The sequence below is a fragment of the Cyrtonyx montezumae genome, unplaced genomic scaffold (genome assembly GCF_038088225.1).
Source record: "Cyrtonyx montezumae isolate F1298 unplaced genomic scaffold, pur_monq_1.0 scaffold_0, whole genome shotgun sequence".
In the NCBI taxonomy this organism is placed as follows: Eukaryota; Metazoa; Chordata; class Aves; order Galliformes; family Odontophoridae; genus Cyrtonyx; species Cyrtonyx montezumae.
In genome coordinates this window covers 37,230,350-37,251,609 of record NW_027071824.1, presented here as the reverse complement: position 1 = coordinate 37,251,609, position 21,260 = coordinate 37,230,350, and the positions used below count along the sequence as shown (strand labels likewise).

The window sequence follows — 21,260 nt, the reverse complement described above, 5'->3', positions numbered from 1 at the left end:
GACCACTGATTATATACAGAAACCATCTGCCACAGAGCCAGCCACCCTCTCAAAGCAGCCACAACTGCCTTGCACAAAACAGTTCTCTCTTCCATTATCATGTCAGTGTTTTCTTATCTGTTTTAGTTTTCTCCTGTACAATGTATGTGGTGCTTTTAAGTTCAGGTAAGGCCTGTTTCTCTCACTTCATGTTACCGAGAGATGCTTTGCAGTATTTATCTCCTCATGATTTAGAAAGGCCTGGCCATTCATTTTCAAAACTGGGAGGGGTTTCAGACAAGGAAGCAGAGGGAGAAAGGTGCACAGTAACACGCTTATGTGAAGGAAGGAGGGCATATTCATTTGTCTGAAAGGCTTAAGTATTCATACTGTTTTTAAAACTTTTAAAAATGGCACTGGGCAATAAATTTCAAGTGAACCTCCTCAGCAGCTTTGTGATGAGTTGCCTTGGACTGAGCAGCTGAAATGACAGTGTGCATCAGTCAGTTTTAGTCAGGGCACTTAGTGCAGTTCAGCACAACACCAGCCAGGAACTGGAGAATTGTTGCCTATGTGGAACAAATATAAACTAAAATAGTACAATAGAGCAAACTGCATAAGGATTTGAGCTATTTCACAGCACTGTAATTTATCTGCATCTCTGTGGTGAGGCACAGCTTGCTTCCCTTGAAAGGGAAGGAGGGCTGCAGAGAGGCGTATCTGTCGGTGCGGCTGTGGAGGGGCAGCTGGCTGAATGTGCACAGCTTGAGTGAGGGGAGCGGGCCAGAAAGAGAAGGACTGAGGAAATACCATGGTTTAAAGTTATTTGAACAACCATTTTGGTATGCTGCATTATTCGTAATGCAGCAATTAAATCCCTGGACTTTGTTACAACTGAACTTTGATTGGTTTTCATTTGGCTTGCTTGCCTGTATTTGTTTTTTGACAATTTGACGTGTTTACTTAGGTGTGCCATTCTGCTTCAGTGAAATAAGGATTTGTGTTTTGTTGATAGAAACATTGCCTGTCCTCCTAACCTGCGCCACGTCTGCCGTTCACACACAAACCATGAGGAGAGGCTAAGGTTGGCCAGGAATGATCCATCCCCACCCCAGTGCAGGAGTCTTGGGTTACACTGTCTGCAGCCCTCATTAATCCCTTGCCGGGCTGCAGAGCACTCGTGGCACACATCACAGCAGCGAGGGGGCTCCTCTAGGGCTGATCAGCTCCACTGATGGAATGCTGCAGGAGCTTCAGCTGAATTCATTTTAAGCCCACTATCCTGCTCTTAGTCCCCTCTCCTTACGGTACCATAACCCTTCTTCATCACCACCAGCCCTCCCTTCTCCTGCTCTGTCCCCTGCTGCTTCTTGTCCGGTTCTGTCAAGTAGCAGTCCTGGTGCATAGCTCCATCTCAGCCACCCCTGCAATTGCGTCCTGTGGCTTTTAGGGATGGTGCAATGACTGCTTTCATGTGCTCCCCTTATGGAGTGGCTATCTTGATATTTTCTGCATATTTGGTAGGGGTTCAGCTGAATTCCCTCTTTACTCCTTCCAGAAATCTGAAATAAACTTTGTCTGGAGATTTATTGCAAGCTTTGAGAAAGGGCCAGAATCCATGCAGATCTGTTCCACGTAGAAAGGCTCATAGCATGCCTGGATAAAAGCAGAGATGCTCTGTGAGCTTCATGAGCCTCTTTGACAGGAGCGTACCCCTGGTTCAGACCGAGCCCAGCAGCTGCCACTCAGAAGGCTAACCTGGCTGGAGCAGAACCCATGTGTTCTGGAGCATCTGTGACTGTGCGGCTCCTCCAGCTCAGGTGGCCCTGCCACCATCAGGGGAAGCAGGCAGAGACACGTGTGTCCCTCTTGTCCTTCTCCCTGCTGCAGAAGCAGGCCCAGAATGAGTATTGCTCTCTGGCCTTCACAGCAGTGAGAAACAGACAAGGGTCCTGCACAGCCAAGTGCTTACAGGCAGCAGCTAGGCTGGTGTTAGTTCAAACCAGGGGAGTTTATTGCCAAGTAAGGGCAAACATGCTTGTACTGGGAAAGAAGCTTTCTATTCCCACTCCTTCCCAAAGGCTGACTTTGGATAAAAACGTCGCTGCTGTAAGTCTGCTAGGTGCAATCTGGTAACGGCCAGGATAGTGCCCCTATTTAAACAGGAATGGCAAATGAAAAGATTCCTCATCTCTCTTTGTGAGTACAGGGAGCACCGAGCAGTGCAGTCCTGCAGAGCACATCAGTTGCGAACCTTGCTGGGCAGTGCCAAAGACCTCAGCTCTGCTCCAACAGCGAGCCACGGGCATTGTATCTAGCATCGGCTGCACTACTGCAGCAAAACTTATCTCCCAGCTGCTGAGTTTTTCAACAAAATCTCTACTGAGCATAGAAATGCTAGTCAGGAACCAATTGACAGCCAGAAAGCCGCCCTTCACCCCTGCATGGCCCTCACTTCTGAGGCACTTCCCCTTTGGCAATGGTTTGACATGGTGACTCATCGAATTGTGTTCACCATGTTTAACAACATCCCGGGGCTGGCTTGGAAAGAATTTGATTAAAAATAATAACTTAAATAGATGAAGAGTGGATAAACAGTAGCTCTCTCTTGTTCTGGGCTTCTGAAAGGCTGAGCTTCCAGCATGCCATTGGAAATTACAGTCAGATAAAGAAAATATAAAACAGGGAGGGCAGATTCTCATATAAACGCTTTAAGGAACTTTGAGAGTTGTCAGTAAATATTTCAGGGCCCTGGTACTGTTGTGCTAATGTGAGAGGGAAACCATGCAGACAGCCCTATGGAACAGTGAGAAAGCAGTAACAGCCATATCCTCTGCCCCAGGAGGAGACACAGGACTTCAGAAATGCTGCCAAAGTGAACACAGCACAATTTACAGCAGGTAAGAGATTTCTATGAGTCTAGAAAGAACTGCAAACAATGCTCTCATGTGAGAGCAAGGAAGCCCTGTTGTCCAAAAAGTGTCGAGCAGAGATGGAAGCAGAAGGAACGGATGCATTTTCATGCACGTTTTCATTTAACAAAATTAAGACGTGAACTGTCTATCTAGATTTAGAAATATTACCAAGAATTTGTGTTCTGTTGAGCTGTAACAGCAGTATTATCTGCCAATTACTTTAACCTGAATATTGCCCTAAGATAATTCATCCTAGAAGATGCCATCACTCTTGCATACTGTGGTATACAACACTGTGGACCCTGACTAACCTAGTGATCTAGATGTAATTATAGATCTGAAAGCCTGCTAAATATTTTCCTCCAGCATTAGAAATGCCAATGTGTTAGAACCCCATTTTACTCACAGCTTTAACTGTTTCTCTTCCAGCATTTCACATTGGTTACAAATAAAAAGCCTCACATTCTGAGGGTCCTGTTTTCATCCCCTTTTCCATCTCCTCTGGTACAGAGGGACGAGAGCACACTCTTTGCAGGCCCTGTTGCGTACACTCGTTGGCTGCCTCACTATTTTCACATTGTCAGCAGGTGACCAAACTCATTAGTCACTGAGGCATCATGTAATCGCAGGTGGATGTGAGTAGATGATACGACAAGCGATTTAATAGGTACTTTTCACACATGTCAGAAACCTTACTACTGAGAAGAGTCAGGAGCTGTGGAGTGAGGCATTGGCTGGAGGAGTGGTGGGGAGGCACGAGGGAGGAGGAGGCAGTGGCTGCAGAAGGGCTGGGAAGTGCAGTTTTGAATTCAGCTGAATTTCAGTATCAAATTCCTTCCTTTGAATTAGCAGCTGGCTTCCATTCTCAGTCTCCTCATATGTTAATGGCATGCCATAGTTCATTTGCCCTTCAGTTTCCCTGTCGGCAAGATACTGGGAGGGTTCTGACACCTGGTACAGCAACTGGTGAGAACACCTGTCCATCTGCCTCCCCAGCACCAACATTCCTGTGCAGACAGCTGTAGGTAGAATCACGCACATTCAGAGCAGGATAATGTAGTGAAAGCATGCATGCAGAAATTAAATTTCTGGAGATCTGTTCTTTCCTAGGTCAAGGAACACACTGTCCTCAGAAGGGACACTCTCAGGTATCCATTCCAGTCCAAGGACACTTTTCCCTTCCGTTAAGATGTGCTCTTCCTTCCCAAATACCATGTCTACTGCAATGTGTTCTCCATGTGACACCTCTCTTTGTCATCCTCAGCCTTGTCAACCCCTGCGAGAACAGTTAATCAACTTTCTTTTTTCTTTCCAAGGCACTGTGAAGGAGGGAAAGATTTCAGAACACCAACGATACCAATGAAGAGTTTAGATGTGCGTCTATCGAGATTTGGTTGTGACAGAAGGTAATGTCAATTAGAAGTGAACTTGGATTGATAAATATTTGCTAAGGCAAAGTAAGTTTATTAGCAAATAATTAAGAAATGCAGGTCTCTACAGACAGCAGATGTAAGAGGAGAACTAAGGGAAGCAAAAGCCTGCTGCTAAGAGAAAACAAATGATGCACCTGCTTGTTCAGCCCTAAATGAAAAATGCCACTTCGGAAATACTTTCACAGGAGGACTATTCTAAAATTAAGCCCAACAGCTAAGGTCAAGCAAAAGTCAGGAAACAGTTTTAAGGCCTTTTGCTACTCCAGGGATTAATTTCTCAGCTACGACAAATGAAATGCAGGATGGCTCTGCTCACGTCTCACTCTAACTTGTTTTGCCTCATGGCTGCATCTTCAGAACAAAGATTTTCTGCCGCTCCCAAATCACCCAGGCTATGCCGCTAATTACATCTAATTTAAACAAACAAACACCAAAGACAATCTAATTTCTATTCTAGGTCAACACCACGCTGCCACGGAGCCATGAATACACAGTAGCACTGTGCTCTCCTACTGATTTGCAGTCAGGAGGGTTCCACCAACCACGAGCCAGGCTGACCTGAATAATGAAAGCTCACACCATACGCTTAGTCTTGGCTATTTTGCAGTCAACGAGCACTATTATTACGTTCTGATGCCTGCTTTATGGAAGGCACATGGATGCTTCCTCATTCTTCTGCTGGCCACTGTGTGAAAGCCAACGAAAAGCTCTAAGGAGGATTTGCCTCACAGTGCATCGCCCTGGGAAAAGCAATGTGATGGTTTCAAAGAAAAAAAAATAGTCTTGTGGGTATACATAAATATTTATTATCAGTTGTACTTCATTTTACTAGAAGTCCTTAAACAGTTTTCCTTTTTTTTTTTTGCCAAAACGTTGCATCTCTGACACAGTGGCTACTGTCGCAGCATCCCCGCACCGGGAATGCACAGCTTACACGTAGATTCCAAAACAATCTATTCAAGATAAAGAACCTTCAACTTTAGTGCATACGGAGCTATTCAAAGATTGGTAAAAAGCACCCCCCTTCCCCCTCCCAGATGAAGAATTCATTACAAAGAGATTTCATTACCAAAAGTGAATATACAAATGCTAAAAAAATGCTGGCTTGAAAAAGTCATTTCAGAATGTACTGTACACATTGTAACGATTTATTATATAAGCTGCTTCTGCATGCAAGCAGATCTTACATTTGGTGTAAAACATTTATACATATTCTTTACAATTTGTACATATTTAAATGGCTGTATTGAACAACACTGCGCTATGGAATTTTGGAAGCGAACGACTAAAATTGGGAGGAGAAAAAGACAAGGTTTATAAAAGGTGAACAAAACCCGTGACACTGAAAAGCATCTGGACTTGGGCTTAAGTCTCGTACGTTTTGGTTTCAGGTTATTTAGGCAGACCTAGATTTTCCCTCTAGCACACAAAAATAACACCAACGCAAAACAGAGTAAGGCAACTATTCAACCAGCAGACTGTACCCGTCACTTAGAATGGCTTATGGGAAAACACCTTTGTTTTAAAGATTCTTTTGCTAAAATGTTTATGTTCTAGTCACATTTTTGAAAAAACAAAAACCAAAAAACAATTGCACTTTGGCTTTTGGGATTGCTTATGGCATTAAACAAATTACTGTAGCTGGTGCCCACTTTGAACAGCATTGTTCAAAAAAGCCCAGGCCCCAAGTGATATTTTAATACTAAAGCAGGTGACTTCAACTTCAGAGATGATGATCAAAGTACATTTGTGTGATAACTGAGGTACCTTTGCCACCTATCAGTTTGCTTTAGAAGGAAACAGAAAGTAAACCCAAGCCAACAGCATAGCACACTGCTGCATAAAAGACCTGAGCTCTGCTGGAACTGGAGGGCTTCTACTGGTTTGCATAGACACGAGGGTCCCCTTCACTGAAAAGCTTAAAACTCCCAAAGAGGTACAGCTCTGAGGAACACCAGTGCCCTATGGCCTAACATTGTGTGGGTGTCAAAATGCTGGCATGGAAAACTGTTTTTCACACTTTCCCAAATGGCTCTTTCCTTGCTTGTACTTCATCTTTTTACACAGTGCATAGCGAGAAAGAAAGAGCCTGACATAAGCTCTGAGGCACTGTGCCACAAGAATAAGGTTTAGTTACAAAGAAAAGAAGAAAGAAGAGCGAATTATATTTACCAGAAGTCACAGTGGGAACAGCATGCCATGGCCGCGTATGGGAAGCAAAACTTAGAACTAAGTGTTCGCTCGGGAGATTATCATGAACAGATACCACCAGAAATGTTCACAAATACAGTTCCTTCTGGATACTGAATTGCTGAAGAACTGAATGCAATGAGTAGGAAACCATTCTCCCAAGCCTGTCCACTTCCTCACTTACCAAACTTTTAATTCCGATGCTGACAAAGAATTTTTGGAAGAGCACCTGATAGATGCAAGTCTGCATGAGGTCCATGGCAACATTAGAGTTTGATGATTTAGAACCCTACAACTGACAGCATTATCTAGCTGTTTTTACTTAAATAATGATACAAAGGGGAGAGCATTCAAGATAAAAATAAAGAACATTATCTTCTGGATTTAGGCTGATAAAGTAAACATTTTATATAATTTTTTTTCCCCATAACTGATTAGTTTTTTTGTCTGGCAAAAGCTAACAAGTTTTTATTGGCATTGCCCCCAGATCAGAAAAGCACTTCAGGGTGGTTGTTCTTCATTGTTGACTACTCCTTATTCTCTACATCACAGGAAAGCGGCTGAGTGCCTGCCTCAGCTTCTGTGCAATCTGAAACAAAGAAACAGAACACACTTAATATGTAGTCTGTAGTCACTTTACACTATGCAGAAATAAGACGGCAGGCAAGAAATCAAACAACAGTTCCCTATCTTCCAAAAAATTGCAGTCATTCTTCACTACCCCTCAGCATGTACAAGACTGACCAATACTGCTCAGTTAACAACATGGTATCTAAGGGAGTTCTGTGCAGTCCCTGTATCCCAACTCTGACCTGCTGTTGCCTTCTCCTGAAAAAGACCAAGTGTCAGAACTGTCAACAAAAGCTTTGTTTACACTGCAGTATGAACGACTTAGGCCTTGGAAGGCAGTCAGCAGAAATATGTAATCAATAAATGTGGCTATTAATGACTGGAAATTATTCCTGGCTTTGATATAAGCCACCAGTAATCATGCTGCTCAGCCTCCAGCAGTCCAACTCTCCCTCACAAGGAAGACTCACTGACTCCATTCATTTTACTATAAATATTTTAAGATCAAAATCCCAGGTGCAATCAGGTATGAAAAAGAACAAAGCAGTAGTTTTGCTTTGTTTTTTTCACTCCTCCAAAATGCACTGAATTTATAAGCTATATCTCTCTTCATGTCATCGTACTCTTCCAATAGTCTGTTATAGCAGCACAACAAGGCTAAACATGCTGCCAAGCTCTAAGTCTAGTATAGGTTCCCCCTCCAGTCGAGGAGCTATTACAAAAGGTTATTACATACACACATGAATTCTCTGTGGCTTGGGTTTTTTCTACATGCTGAGACACAGGAAGTACACATCCTGTTAATCACAGAATATCCCAAGCTGGAAGGGACCCACAAGAGTCATCAAGTTCAAAGCCTGGCTCCACACAGCACCACCCCAAATTCAAATTGTATACAATTCCCTCTGTTGTAATCAGTCTTATCCTTTTTCATGCATTCTGAAAGCAACATCAAATGCCAACTACTCGGCCTGCTGCAAGCAGATCAGAGCAAGATCACTGCTCACTTTTCACACTCACTCCTGACAAAAAAAGAAGGAAAAACAAAATAGCATCACAACAGAACCAACAAAAAAAAAACAACAAAAAAACAGTTTGTTTAAAAAAAAAAAACAAACCAACAAACCTTCCTGTCACTCAAAGCCCAGTTGTACATAAAAAAGCACAACACAACAACTCTTCTGGTTTGTATTCATAGGACTTGCAAAGCATTCAGTTATAAAGACACTTGTGCTCACACATACACTTTTTGCCTTGCTCATTTTCTGCCTTCACCTCCCAGTACTGCTGGTAGTGCTGTCACCCTGCCTGTTAGGTTATCCAGCAACACACTTTGCACTGTAAAGGCAATTGAATCATGCATAGCTTTCAGGAATGGCAACCATTTGGCCCAAAGTTCTCTCTGCTGGACATGTGAACACAGGGTGATGTTATGCTAGAAGCTTGTCAGCCATTTCTAAGGAGACAAGGAGGGCAGGAGGCTGCTTTGTTACTGTCACCCTTCTGCTTGCTTTGGATCTGACTTGCAGTTCACTTGGAGGAAAGAAGCAATACTGCTTTTTGAAGAGGTGTCTTTTCCTTCCAGGCAAGATCACACAACTTTGCTTGTGCCACAAGCATTACATTCAGTGGAGATCTAGCTACTCAGAAGGTCTGGTTATCAAGGAAGTTCCCATAATTCATGGGGAACACAGGAACAAAGCCAGAGTTTTTGTGAAATCCATTTCGCTCCTGGAATAGGGCCACGCATCAGAACAGAGCTCTTGGGCTCTTCCCACAGCTCCCATGGTAGCCAGCGCCCTACAACGTGAACATAGATCTGGTCCCTGCACTGAGTGAGAGGGGAAGATCAGTACAAGGAGACTGCCAAGGTTGCAACCAGAAGAGATTAACAACTGGGACAAAAGTCAGAAGGAGTTTAAGGGAATTATATGTGCATCAGACAAGACAGAAAAAATGAGCAAAGTGACCTGATAGGGGATCTGAAGTTTTCAGCGATCAAAGATAACCACTGAAGTGCCACTTCTTGCTACATGAAGGACAGCTAGTTGCTTATTACTCCTTTAAGTCTAGTCAGCTTCAAGTATACACAGACTCTTACATTTCACCAGCATATCAGATGAGAAACTTTGTTCTCAATTGCATTTCATAAGATAGAAAAAATAACATGCATATGAACAATATTAAATGAGGACTAAGCTAGTAGGTGAAGTGCTCAGTTAACATACTTAATAAGGCACCACCCCACACATCTATACATCAGACTGAGTCAGAGAAGCTTCCCTTTATCCTTCTGCCCTATGGGACAGAAGTTTCATTCAAACATGTGTTGCTTTTATTTTTGTTTGTTTGTTGAATTTGTTGCAGGTGGTCTTCTTGGCAGCATTTTTTGGGACTGAGTTTGGTAACATCTGTGTGCACAAATCTAAAACAAGTCTCAGTACTGGCCTTGAGAAAAAAAACAAAAAACCCACAACAACTAGGAAAACCAAGCTACCAGTTAGCACCAATAAAGTTTTTAAACACTGTATTTTAGGTCTAATACCACATAGCCACACACACAGGAATAGCACCTGTTAGGAAATATGCCACCATCTCCTTTCCTGTACACTTCACCCCCCTCTCTTTTACAATTCTTTTTCAAATATTGCATTGGTAGAGGCTCATACAGAAAGATGACTAAATACAGTGAGTATTTCTTGTAAAAGTCCAGCAGAGTATGTGCCAGGAAAATGGCACTGAAATACTGCATCTTACCGTTTCATAAAACTGTGCCTGCTGCTCCAAATACAGACGAATGACACTGTTGTAGTCATAAATCCGGTTACTATGGAAGTGATTCATCTCAGCTGCAATTAGATCCAGGAGGCAAATCATTCAAGAGAAGTGTTCATAGTTAGGAAACGTTTCCCTTAGTCCAGGTTAAGTGAGTGTACAACAAGCCCAGTGTCCAGCCCTGCCAGTATATTTACTATTCTCGTGCTTCCACAATCTGTTTTGCCTGCAGTGCTCAAGTTATGATGGAACTATTCATAGAACTGGTGTCAGATACTCACTACTGAAGTACCAACACTTTCTGGGTAAAGCCAGTCTCTTGTTACAATACTCAGGTGTACAAAGATTTGATAAAGAAAACAAACAGGATTTTGTCTTACTGAGGTCAACTGTTCTAGTGTGAAGTTTTTCAAACATATTTGCCTTGAGAATTCAGATTTCCAAGGGTATAAATAAGTTAAGGCACCATTGTAAACACTTAGTTAAAAATATATATATATAAAATAAATAATTAAAAAAAAAGATCCAGTCAGTAGTTTGACCCATTCTTGACTGAGTGTTTCAGAAGGAATCTGAGAAACTGCATCACTTAGGTCATTCCTTTCACCACCTCCTGTCTTTTTCTCAGATCACAGCCTATAGCTAAAATAAGTGAAATGTGTTTTGAGATATCAATAGAGGGAGAAAAAAATATTTGAGACTGCAACAGCCATCCTAGAGGTCTTTTCCCATGATTACCACTTAAACTGTAGAATTCTTTGGCATCATTGCATTCAGGAAGAAAAGGTGGGAGAAAGAGGGGGGGGAGATTTTTATTCTTTAATTGGCTCTGTGCACTGCATTGCCTTTTCCCTGTAAAATACTAAGTACTCTTAACTTCAAGTCAGATAAAAGAAGATAAAACACTCAACAATGAGTAATCCCATTGCAGGCAGTAGCAGGATGCACTTTAGAGCCCGGTATCCTGCAGGACTGAACCCTGACTCCTCAATTTCCATTTTTTAAGGTGCGGTGTATTACATCTCGTATTTGCAACATCCCTCACCTAAAAAGTTTGAAGAACATCCAGGAAGTTAAGTCTTATCAACAGGATTATTACACTCAACTGGATCATGCCTGATTAAACTCTGAGTCAGAAAAACACTTATGCATGTGCTCAACTGCTTCCTGCACCAATGCCCATGGCTTTATTTTGAGACTCAACTGTCATTTCAAAATGAAAGAATTAGTAGTCTGGGATGCTCTTATTTCAAATGTCATATTGCTATTGCAGAAGACATACATTTTGGAAATGCAATTAAAAACAAATAAAAGAAGAAATACACAAGAAAGAGAGGCAGAAAAGCAGCTGTAATTCTAGGAAAACAAACAGGTAACAATAATTCCTGGTAGAACAAAGATTCTTTGTCAAGGTTTTTCACTTAAAAATCCTTCAGCTCTACAATATTGCTATTTATCTCCAAATTTGTTTTACCTTGTAGTGCATAAGCCATTGTGCTCACACGTTTCACCATATTCTGTTTGTCTTGCGGCGTTATTTTACTGGTTGCAACTAATTTATCACTTTCCTTCACTCTTTCTATTGCTCCCTGTAGAAGTCAAAGAAAGAAAGATTAAATGACGAGCCAACTTAAAGGTCTTCACAGTCATCTAAAATTCCACTAGCCACATTTTGATGTTGCATACTATATATACAGAATGACTGGTAGGTTTGTTATTTTGCTTTATTGCTTGACAGATGTGACTTAAAACACAGCCAGGAACACAGTAACCAAGAAACTGAGTTTGGTAAAGGCAGTAATAAGCAAAGATTCATACAGAGATGATGAAAGGTTTCATCAAAATTCAGCTGAATGACACAGGAGACACCAAAAGCTTCAAACTACCAAATGCCTGTAGAACCTTATCCGCATGTTACGCAATATTCAGAAAATAAACACTGTTTTCCAAGAGACTACAACTCATTGCAATGTGACACAATTCAGGAAAGCCCTCAAGTCACAAATGAGAACAGTAAAACAAATCCTTAACAACAGATTTAGACTGCACTTTCATTTTCATGCCAAACTATTAAAAAAAGAACTCTGTTTATGTTGTTGGAATAACATTTGTTCTTCCCCATGCAGGTCTTCCCACTGCCCAACTCTTAAGAGTAAAGGCCCATCACATACCTTATGAGCTCCTATGATGTCAGGGAAGCAACCAAGAAATCCTTTATATTCATGATTTGTTTCCATCAGGAAATGTAGGTCTTTCTTTGGCTAATAAACAAAGTGTATGTATTATTAAAACTACTTGGATGTTAATATCACAGACACAGTAAGGAATTAATGATGCCAATAAACAGATCAGGGAAGAAAAGGAAGGAAAGACTAGAGAAAAAGAAATGCAAAGCTTAATTGTTTGTTGCCAGGTTTTCCAAATTTTTTATTAAAACACAAGCTCTTTGGTATCATTCTTCTCCATGCTGAAAAGCCCCAGCTCTCTCAGCCTGATTAGGGTGCATTTAAAAGTACAGCAATTTCACTCAAGTGGTCTGCAGCATTAGCATTTGTTACATTTTAGTAAGAAAAAAAGAGAAAGAAGAGTCAGATTCACACAGGTGATATATTTGTACATGCTATGTCAGTGTGAGCAATGAGTGTCACGATGCTTCTACCTGATCTGCTACAAGACTGGCAATTTCTTCATAGGTTTTTCCTGCTTCTGTTATTGCTTCATTGAGATCAGACTCCCCTAAAAGGAAGCACCAGATTAAATTATAGAAAGTCATATCTTGAACAAGGCAAGTTTCTGAAATATACTTTCATAATTATGCAAGCCTACTCATCATTTCATAACCCAAAATAATAGAAAGGTTTGAAAAATATTGTTTTTATACCATTATAAAAGGAAAACTAAGATCTCCATCACCATTCATTTCCACATTTCATAATTATACGTAATTTAAATATACACGTACTCCCCCACAGGGAGCATCAGGAAGCCTACAAGAGTAAGAAGGAAAGAAGCAAGGACAATGAGGGTGACAACAGGAGATAAACCAACAGTGCTCAAGAGAGACCTATGGTTCTGTTTTGTTTTGTTTTTTTTTAACAAATCTTTTTCATAACTGACAAGCAGTACTTTCTCCATAATGCCCTATGAACAGCAATGCTAGCCTTAAGCTCTCCAGCAGTTCTGGATCATAATTATCAAAAGGCACGAGAGAGAAACAAAGGCCCAACTAATATTTTTTCATTGCCAACAAGTTTTCTCAGCTTTTATGGAACTCTTGTATTCTACTTTCAAGCTATGTAAGAGTCTCTGCTTTTAAGAATGAGCTTCTAACTTTCATGTGAAATAAATAAAAGCTGCAAAAGCTACATCTAAAAATACAAACATCATCACAAATCCTAAGCTAGACAACACCACAAGCACTCATAACACTGTATTACTAGCAGGACGTGACTATGTGAGACAAAGATAGAAACAAGCCTTACATTCTTGTCTTTTCATGCCACTTCACCTTCCCAAAATACCAGTTGTTTGGTTTTTTTTTGTCTTTGTTACCTTGTCCAGAGCACACAGTCAGCAGTATGGAAAGCAAATCAAGGTAGAGAAGGCGGAAAATACAATTTGCAGTTATCAAATATTAGCTTAAGAAAACGTTACCCTTTCAGACACACCTTGATATTGGGCAGCAGCTAATTAAAGCAGCCTTTAAAGAACATTTTGTTTTTATTCTATAGAACATTAATCATTGACTCAACTGAAAATTACCAAACGTCGATTTCATTAGTTGATTTGAACATTAAAATACTTTCTTCTACTACAACACAGATCTTTAACTAAATACTTTATATCATACAGGATTCTTTCATTTCAGTATGTCCTAAAGGAAAGAGAACAGTGACTGAATGTTACTTAAGGTGTATCAAACAATTTGTACTTTCCATTAAACTAGTTTTACGATGCTAAAAGCTTTGACAGAAGGCTAGTGATCTTAAGTGCTAGTAAGTCCAGCAATACAAACACTGCTAAAGAAACAGCTGTTTTCCTCCTGTTTAAGCTTGTTATGCTAAAATAAAAACACCAATAATACCACAGAGACCAAAGAAGCATGTAATTCAAAAGTTATCTTCTTCTTGTTAAACTATAAAAACAAAAATTCAGAGAGATCAGTTTCTCGGGGAAGAAAGTGATTTCACTGTTTTGGAATTCCACAGGTCTGTGCAAAAGTAACCTTGAGTTAGGCTTAACTGCTGCTTAGGCAATGGCTAGATTTCTAGGACAAAACATGGTGTGGTTTTAATTCAATTTAGAAGCCAGGTTGGTTTAGATATTGCTGTTCATTTTGTAATGCCATAAAAAAAAAAAGCTTTCCTACACAAGTACAAAAGAAGAAAAAGAGTACATGTATTCAAGTAGAAAGAAAACTTCCCTGCTTCTGTCCAGAACCATACATTGGAGAGACCACGATAGGCCCTTCAAACACATGCCTTTTCATGTGGGGGCAGGGGGGCACAGAGTCTGCTGCTTGTAGCAGGAACAGTATTAAGAGTTTCTACTAAAAGCAGAGGAATTCACTCTCCTATGGAAGTGTACCCTTAATGATATAGGCAAAAGTTGTACCAGACAGTGGATCACAACAATAGTCAGGTACACGAGCAGCAAAATAATATCTGCAGCTCCTCACTTTGCATTCTTGTCTTCAAAAATCTCTTTCTCAGGTCACGCTACAGCAGTCCTAAAGACTCAGATGTCATCTTGCTGCACCCTTCAAGTTAGAATGCATATCAGCCGAGTCAGGTCACACTCAGACAGTCCCTAAACCAAGCTACCTTACTGAAGTTAGTGCATGCAGCTCACTTGCTCACACATCAGAACAACTAAAATTCCACCACATCGCTCCCATTAGGTCCTGTCAGCATGGGTTTTGGTAGAAGTGTTGTCAGTTGCACAAGTCCACCTTTCTAACATTCTCAGCTTCTCAACAGCAATGCAAGACTCTAAGCTGGGAGAGGGCTGCTCAACTGGAGCCACGAAGGCTGAACCTGGTCCCAGTGCAAGGATATACCAGGTTGCTCTTTAATGAATGGAAAAGCAGAAGGCACATGTGCTGCTGGCATCTACAACAAAACTAAAGCAGTGTTCATAACCTGTATTCCCAAGAGAAACAGAAAGGCCTTCAAAGCATTGATTAAAGATGCTTGTAGAAAGACCAGTTTAAATCGCCAATAATATTCTACAGATATTTTAACACAGTCATGAGGAGAAACTGCCATTTTCATTGTTTCACAGGCCTGCCTGTGTGCTGTCACAGGGAGATGAAGGAAGATGTAAAAGTGTGAGGAGTCTTATGGAAATGTTTAGCAGAGTATCTCTCAGCTGGTTGGTAGATGCCAGTATCACCTCTGAGGGAATACACCAGCCATGCTGAGGGAACTAATATTCTATTCAGTGTGATTAGAAACAGCATATTTTTTGTTAAATTTTTGTCATGAAGTAATTTTCCCCCCCAAAGCATGTCTTAAGAGAATCCAGGAGTAGGAAAATGATCAAGATTGACAAACTAAGAAACAACATGCAGCAAGATTTTTTTTTTTTTGTCAGAATGTACACCTGAGATTTGCTATGTTCAAGTAGCCTGGAAGGCAAGATGTGCCTGCCACTAACTGGTACAATTGTGAAACTTACATGCAACTGCCTAAGAAAATTCTTGAGGGGTGATGTATGATTAAGAAATTTCACTACTGTGGAATGGCATACCATAGCATTTGGCACCACATAAAAGAAGCCATGCTATTTAAGGCTGCTTTCACCGCATGATGCAATAAGATGGGCAACTTAGTGCCAGGTCGCAAGAGACTCACAGACATATCCTGGAACTTTCCAATATATATTTCAGGACCAAGATCATACTTTCAAAGCACTTGTTCCTAAAACAGATGGAATGGTACAGGGCCCCACAGGCAAGTTACAGGAAAACCTTTCAATGTACCATTATAATAGTTTTAAAAGTACCATCGCCTCTGCAAACACAGGAGCCAAATTCCTTATATGCCCTGTGCGTGGGAATTAATTGATAAGGCTCATTTTGCAGCATAAGAAAAACAGCTTGAATGAATAAGCATAACAAGCATATCTTGACAGGTGCTATCTTAAACATTTTAATCTGAAGTTAGGAGACAAGGCAGCTGACATTCGACGTAAGGCTTTGCAGAGCAAGAAGGCAGCAATGAAGAAAGAGGTAAGGACAATGGATTTGTCCCAAACAAACTACAAATGAACTGACATACTAGATACGTTGCTAGAAGTCAGCTACCAGCAGCCGGAAATGTTCATGTAGCCAAATGTATAACTGCAATCTTCAATGGCCTACACACTTAAACTTCCAGAACTTTTGATCAAAAGTAAATAAGTGCAGGGGAGTTGAGTATCTGAGTCAGCACGAAGAAGATGAAGTGATTCAGCTACCAACAGAAACTGAACTGAATGGCCGAAGGAACAAATCCCTTTCATTGAAAGTCCAGAAAAATCATACCCTACGCTCAGTCTAGCTAATACTTCTTTGTCTGTAGGAATGGGTGCATTGTCACACAGAGATCAGGAAAGCTGCATTCTATCAGCTTAAATTTAGGAACTTTTGTCTCTTGCACAGAGCCTAGTCAATCTACAGATCTCTAACTGAAGCAGCCAACAAATGAAACTGTACACAGACAGCAGGGTGTGGCGGACTGAAGGCAGCAGTAAAGGCATTTAAAACAACACAACACTGCATTTATCTTCTCCTGAAAACAACTTAAAAAGAGAAGTCCTATATATTCTTAATTCTTAATAACTCTTAATTCTTAAAAAATAACAAAAAATACACTGGTGTACTAGTTACTAAAAAGAGCAAAACACATGGATTAAGAACAGAAACTATCAGTGAAAAGGGTATTCTCCTCAGCAAAATACCAGGACGCAACCAGGTACAGCTAGACAAACAGCAACATCCTTGTTTTGTTCTCAAGAACCACAAGGTCTACTATTGTCATGGTTTTATGATTTTTGGTACTGGTATTCCACATCATAACATCATGTAGTGCATTTAGAGTTAAAGAGTTAATGCTCCAGCTCCGTGGATCATCGATAGTTCCAGGTATACCTGTCTCAGAAGAGAAGAAGAACTCCATTCCCCAGAGGACTTTGCGATGCTTTGCGTTCTTACGTGTTTACGCTCAGAGGGAAAGATAAAAACTGTCTGCGGTCACGGGACACTCTCTTTCCTTGGGGATGGACTCAGCAGTGGGTGCTCACTGCCGTCCGCCTTCAGCGTTAGCGTAAGGCCTTCGGTTTATCGGACACTCTCTCTTGCTCATTTTATTTGATTTATTAGCTTTAATTCCAATTATATTGTATTATATTGTGTTATTTCGCTTTCCGATATCTTATTTAGTAAATTAGCTTTCCTCCTCAGATCGTTGCCGCTGTTTTGTTCCTAGGCCCATCTCCCTTTTCCTTTTCCCCCTTCCCCTTTCCTGGGGCGTGGGTCCCCCGTACCAATTGTCATGGAACCGGGCCGAACCTGCCCGTAAACCGTTGACAACTATTTTTTCATACCATTCAAATTGAAACTTTCTTTGTAAGGGTGATCTGCAAGTCTGCATCCTAATTTAAAGCCATAATTGTTTATCCTTTAGCATGGTAAAGAATGCACATTATAGTTCATACAAATTTCAGTCCTCTCTCAAGAATTCTTGCAACAGATTGTATCTGGATAGGATTCACTGTTTTCTAACCTATGCTCAGTGTATATAACTACACAAATCCTCTACTTGGTTCTCATATACAAAAGTAACATTTTCAGCAAGATGCTACACTCTAATTCTAAATAATCAAACATGTTGTTGAAGTATGGGACAAAGATGAGAACGAACTACAAGAAGTATTCTAGTATTTCCAGCATCAGAGCAAGTTTCAAAATGGATTACATTTTAATACGTGGTTTAAGGGGAAAAAAATGTTAAGAGTACAAACCAAGAAACAGATTATAGTCCAAATAGTTACTGGTTAACCAGAAGTCCTAAAGTAGGAAGATTTCAGGAAGTGTCTATGCTATCAACCTTCAGGGTTTTAAAACAGAACAATTTTGCAATAAAATATATGAAAAAGAACTGTATTTAACCTGAGAATCCCAGAGAGAATATACCTCATTAGCTCTCTTTCGGATATGAGAAAATGCTTTTCAGATAACTGGAATTCAGCATACCAAAGCAGGATTTTAAATTTGACTTACAGACTGAGGAGAACTCTGAAAAGTCTGCAAAAATAAATTGCAGTTAATTCCCTCAATTTGTCTCTTACAACTCTCATACCTAGTGTGACAAATTGTTTCAGGGCCCTAGAAGGAAAGATAAGGATGGGAAAGGCTACAGTTGTCAACTTTCCACCCCAAACAATGGCACACAAAAATCTTGTAATAAGTTTTTCATCCTTGTGTGGAGTTGTTGTTGCACACAACAGTTTTGTAGAAGATATTTTCAAGGCTGCATTTCCTTCCCCTTCCTTTGATATGTCAGAAATATAGGACAAAAAAAAAAAAAAAAAAAAAGTCTACAGCATGTTTTATCAGTTAGGTCAGTGATTAAATAATATATTACTGAGATAAACTAAACTCCACCACTACCAACCCAGCATGCGAATCCAAAATGAGACAAAAAAAACAAGACTGCAGATTAAAATATAAAAAAACAGACATATAAAATATGGGGAAACAAGGTTTTACTTGTTTTCCAGAAGCGTGATTGACATCTAAATTCAAAGAGGAAAGCATCAAGATCTTTGCAAATAAATAAATAAACCAAAATAACCCGAACATAGCACAGAAATATCTTTTGCTAACAAAAGTGCAAATGAAACTGTTTAAGTACCTTGGTAACCACTAGTGCTGAAGACCAGTGCCAGGCTCTGCAGTGCTTTTCCAATCTTCTGGTATTCCTTGGGTAGTGCTGAAAGCGACAGAGGGGAAAAGAGGGAAACAGAAGCAAAAACCTTTAAGATTTAATCTTACTTAATTTGCAACCTTTCCAAAACTTTAAAGAAGTAGATGTCAAAACCAATGAGGTTCTACGTTGTTGCTAGCAGCAAAGCATTTACAGTCACATTCTCACCCCCTCCACCCTGCTACACAAGTTTCAAAACTGGATAAAGCTCTAGCAATTTGGATTTCTGAAGGTTGCCAACAGCCAGGGAATAGTGCACAAATGCTATAAAAATTTCACTGCACTCCTAAGCCCAGTCCTCCAACTCTTGTGTACAGTGAGATTTTTTCACCTTTCTCTATAAGGAAAGTGACGTGGAGCAGAAATCTAATATTTTAAAGAGTGGATTGGCTTACAGACCTATAATACATAAACACTCCTGAAATTGTGGATTTGATATTTAAAGAGATTAGAAACCAAGTTCATCCAGGAATAAAAGCTGATCTAAGTATCTAAATTATAAAATTGAATTCTTGAGTCCATTTATTAAAAATGCATAATTTGCTTCCTCACAGTGAATTCTATAAAATGACTTATGAGTATGTGTTCACTACTAACACTGTCTACCACCACTCCAGAGGCCTAAATCTGAGCAGTGAAAGCAGTTATTTTTTGTTGCTGTCGTTTTAAATGAACTATATGAACAAGGAACAGAAAAAAAAAATTTGCTTTTCATTGTCAAATATCTGTGCTCATGAGAATACACAGCAGTTTTTGGTTGCTTTAGCATTACATGCAATTGGATTTTCAGAGGGATCCTTTTGTAGTTTGGGAAAAAAAATAAAAGAATTAATTTATTGATCAGCTATGAAATTCTTTCACAGAAGTTAGATTATTTATGAAAACTATAATGTTTCTTATGGAACAGGAACCCTTCAGAATACTAAAGCTTTTTTTCCATCCATTAACTCATTCCTGACACTCCAGTGGCAACTTCAGCAAAGAATATCTTCATTCCATTTGCATTTCAGACGTTTCCACTGTCAGTCATTTTAAAATATTATGGAATGGAATGCACATAAGTATTGCTCAGGAAGTGCTAAAAATAATTCTGATTATTTCAGACTAGAGTTCAGACTAGAGCTGACAGGGAATATAAATTCTTCAGCTTTTCAACTCCAGATGTTACTGTTCTCCTTTTTCCATTCCGTATGAATGTCTGAAAAGTCAGAAGTTAAAATTGCCAATCACATCTTATGTTCCATGTTTATACAAGCTAATTAATAGCTGTGACCATTGTAAAAAATGATTACATACCTAAAAAGTCATTACATCCCTAAAGCACCAATGTGAGAGAGAGTGAACAGAATTAATGAATTTCTGCTGTCAAACAAGTCACAGCCAACCCTTAACTATGGTGTTTTGGTCATTTTCTTCTGTGACTACAAAGCAATGCTATTGTTCTTGACTCTGTTGCCAGACCTTCCTTCTTCCCCTGCCCTTCACTTTTCACCCAGAATCATCAGTGATCCCTTAGTGAAATAAGGGCTGTACAATATTAGAATAGTGTTTTGTGACATAAGAGAGTTTAGATTTAGACTATTTTTAACATTAGCAGCAGGAGGGTCAGTGATGTGCGGAAAGAAACCTTTTTCATCAAGTAGAGAAATGTAATTAGTTTAAAAACATATCCTGCAGGTGCTAATGTAATCACTACCAGAAGAAACTGAGCTCCCACACTTCCCATTCCTGCTAGTCAGCTCCAGATATTCATCTACAGTGTAAGATTAAATAGTGATGAAGAGATACATTCAGGAAACATTCCAAGTGTGGGGACAATTCTCTCTGTAAGATTTAAAAATGGCAGGATGGGGAGGGTGGGGTAAGGAAAGAAAAAAAAAAATGTAGATTTGAGAATTATACAATGGGTCCTTTGGTAGTCAGACACTACAGCCTGCCCTGAAGTGTTTATTATGATTCTCAGCTGTAGTACCTGCTTCCTTTAATAGCTGCCTTGTGGTGGCCACAAACACTGAACACTGCTGTGGACTAGGAAATTAGAGCCCAGGCAGTCATAGGGACTTGGTGTGAAGTTCTGCAACCCTAAATATCTGCAGGAAGGAAGAGACAAGATAGAAGAGAAGAAAAAAAAAAAAAAGGAAAGGAAAGAAAAAAAGAATTGGGCTAAAGAATAAGTTATAACCAAGTTCCTCACTGTTTGTTTTTTTTTTAATTAAAAATTAAAAAACAAACAAACAAAAAACTTGAACTCTTTTCATGTCTAAATCCCCTCTCCTAGCATGCAAGAATAAAAGGTTAATAAAGTGCAACAATTTATTACTTGATCAAAGAGACAGGTCTACTTTGCCCACATCACTAAAATGTAGATGAATGACAAATAGAACAGATGCCAACAGGGATTTTAGATGGATGACTGGAATTATTTAACT

General features: G+C 39.9%; 1 protein-coding gene across 2 annotated transcripts in view; it reads right to left on the bottom strand.

Annotated features, from left to right (window-relative positions):
• Window positions 1-6,641: 6,641 nt before the first annotated feature.
• SNX9 (sorting nexin 9) overlaps window positions 6,642-21,260 on the bottom strand; it is a 53,313-nt gene continuing 38,694 nt past the window's right edge. For both annotated transcript variants that reach the window (XM_065732653.1, XM_065732661.1), the window contains exons 13-18: window positions 18,760-18,837; window positions 12,522-12,598; window positions 12,034-12,123; window positions 11,337-11,451; window positions 9,845-9,936; window positions 6,642-7,106 (exon numbers count right to left, since the gene is read on the bottom strand). In XM_065732653.1, coding sequence (XP_065588725.1) covers window positions 7,059-7,106; window positions 9,845-9,936; window positions 11,337-11,451; window positions 12,034-12,123; window positions 12,522-12,598; window positions 18,760-18,837 — 500 coding nt within the window. In that variant the 3' untranslated portion in view covers window positions 6,642-7,058. The remainder of the gene's footprint in view (window positions 7,107-9,844; window positions 9,937-11,336; window positions 11,452-12,033; window positions 12,124-12,521; window positions 12,599-18,759; window positions 18,838-21,260) is intronic.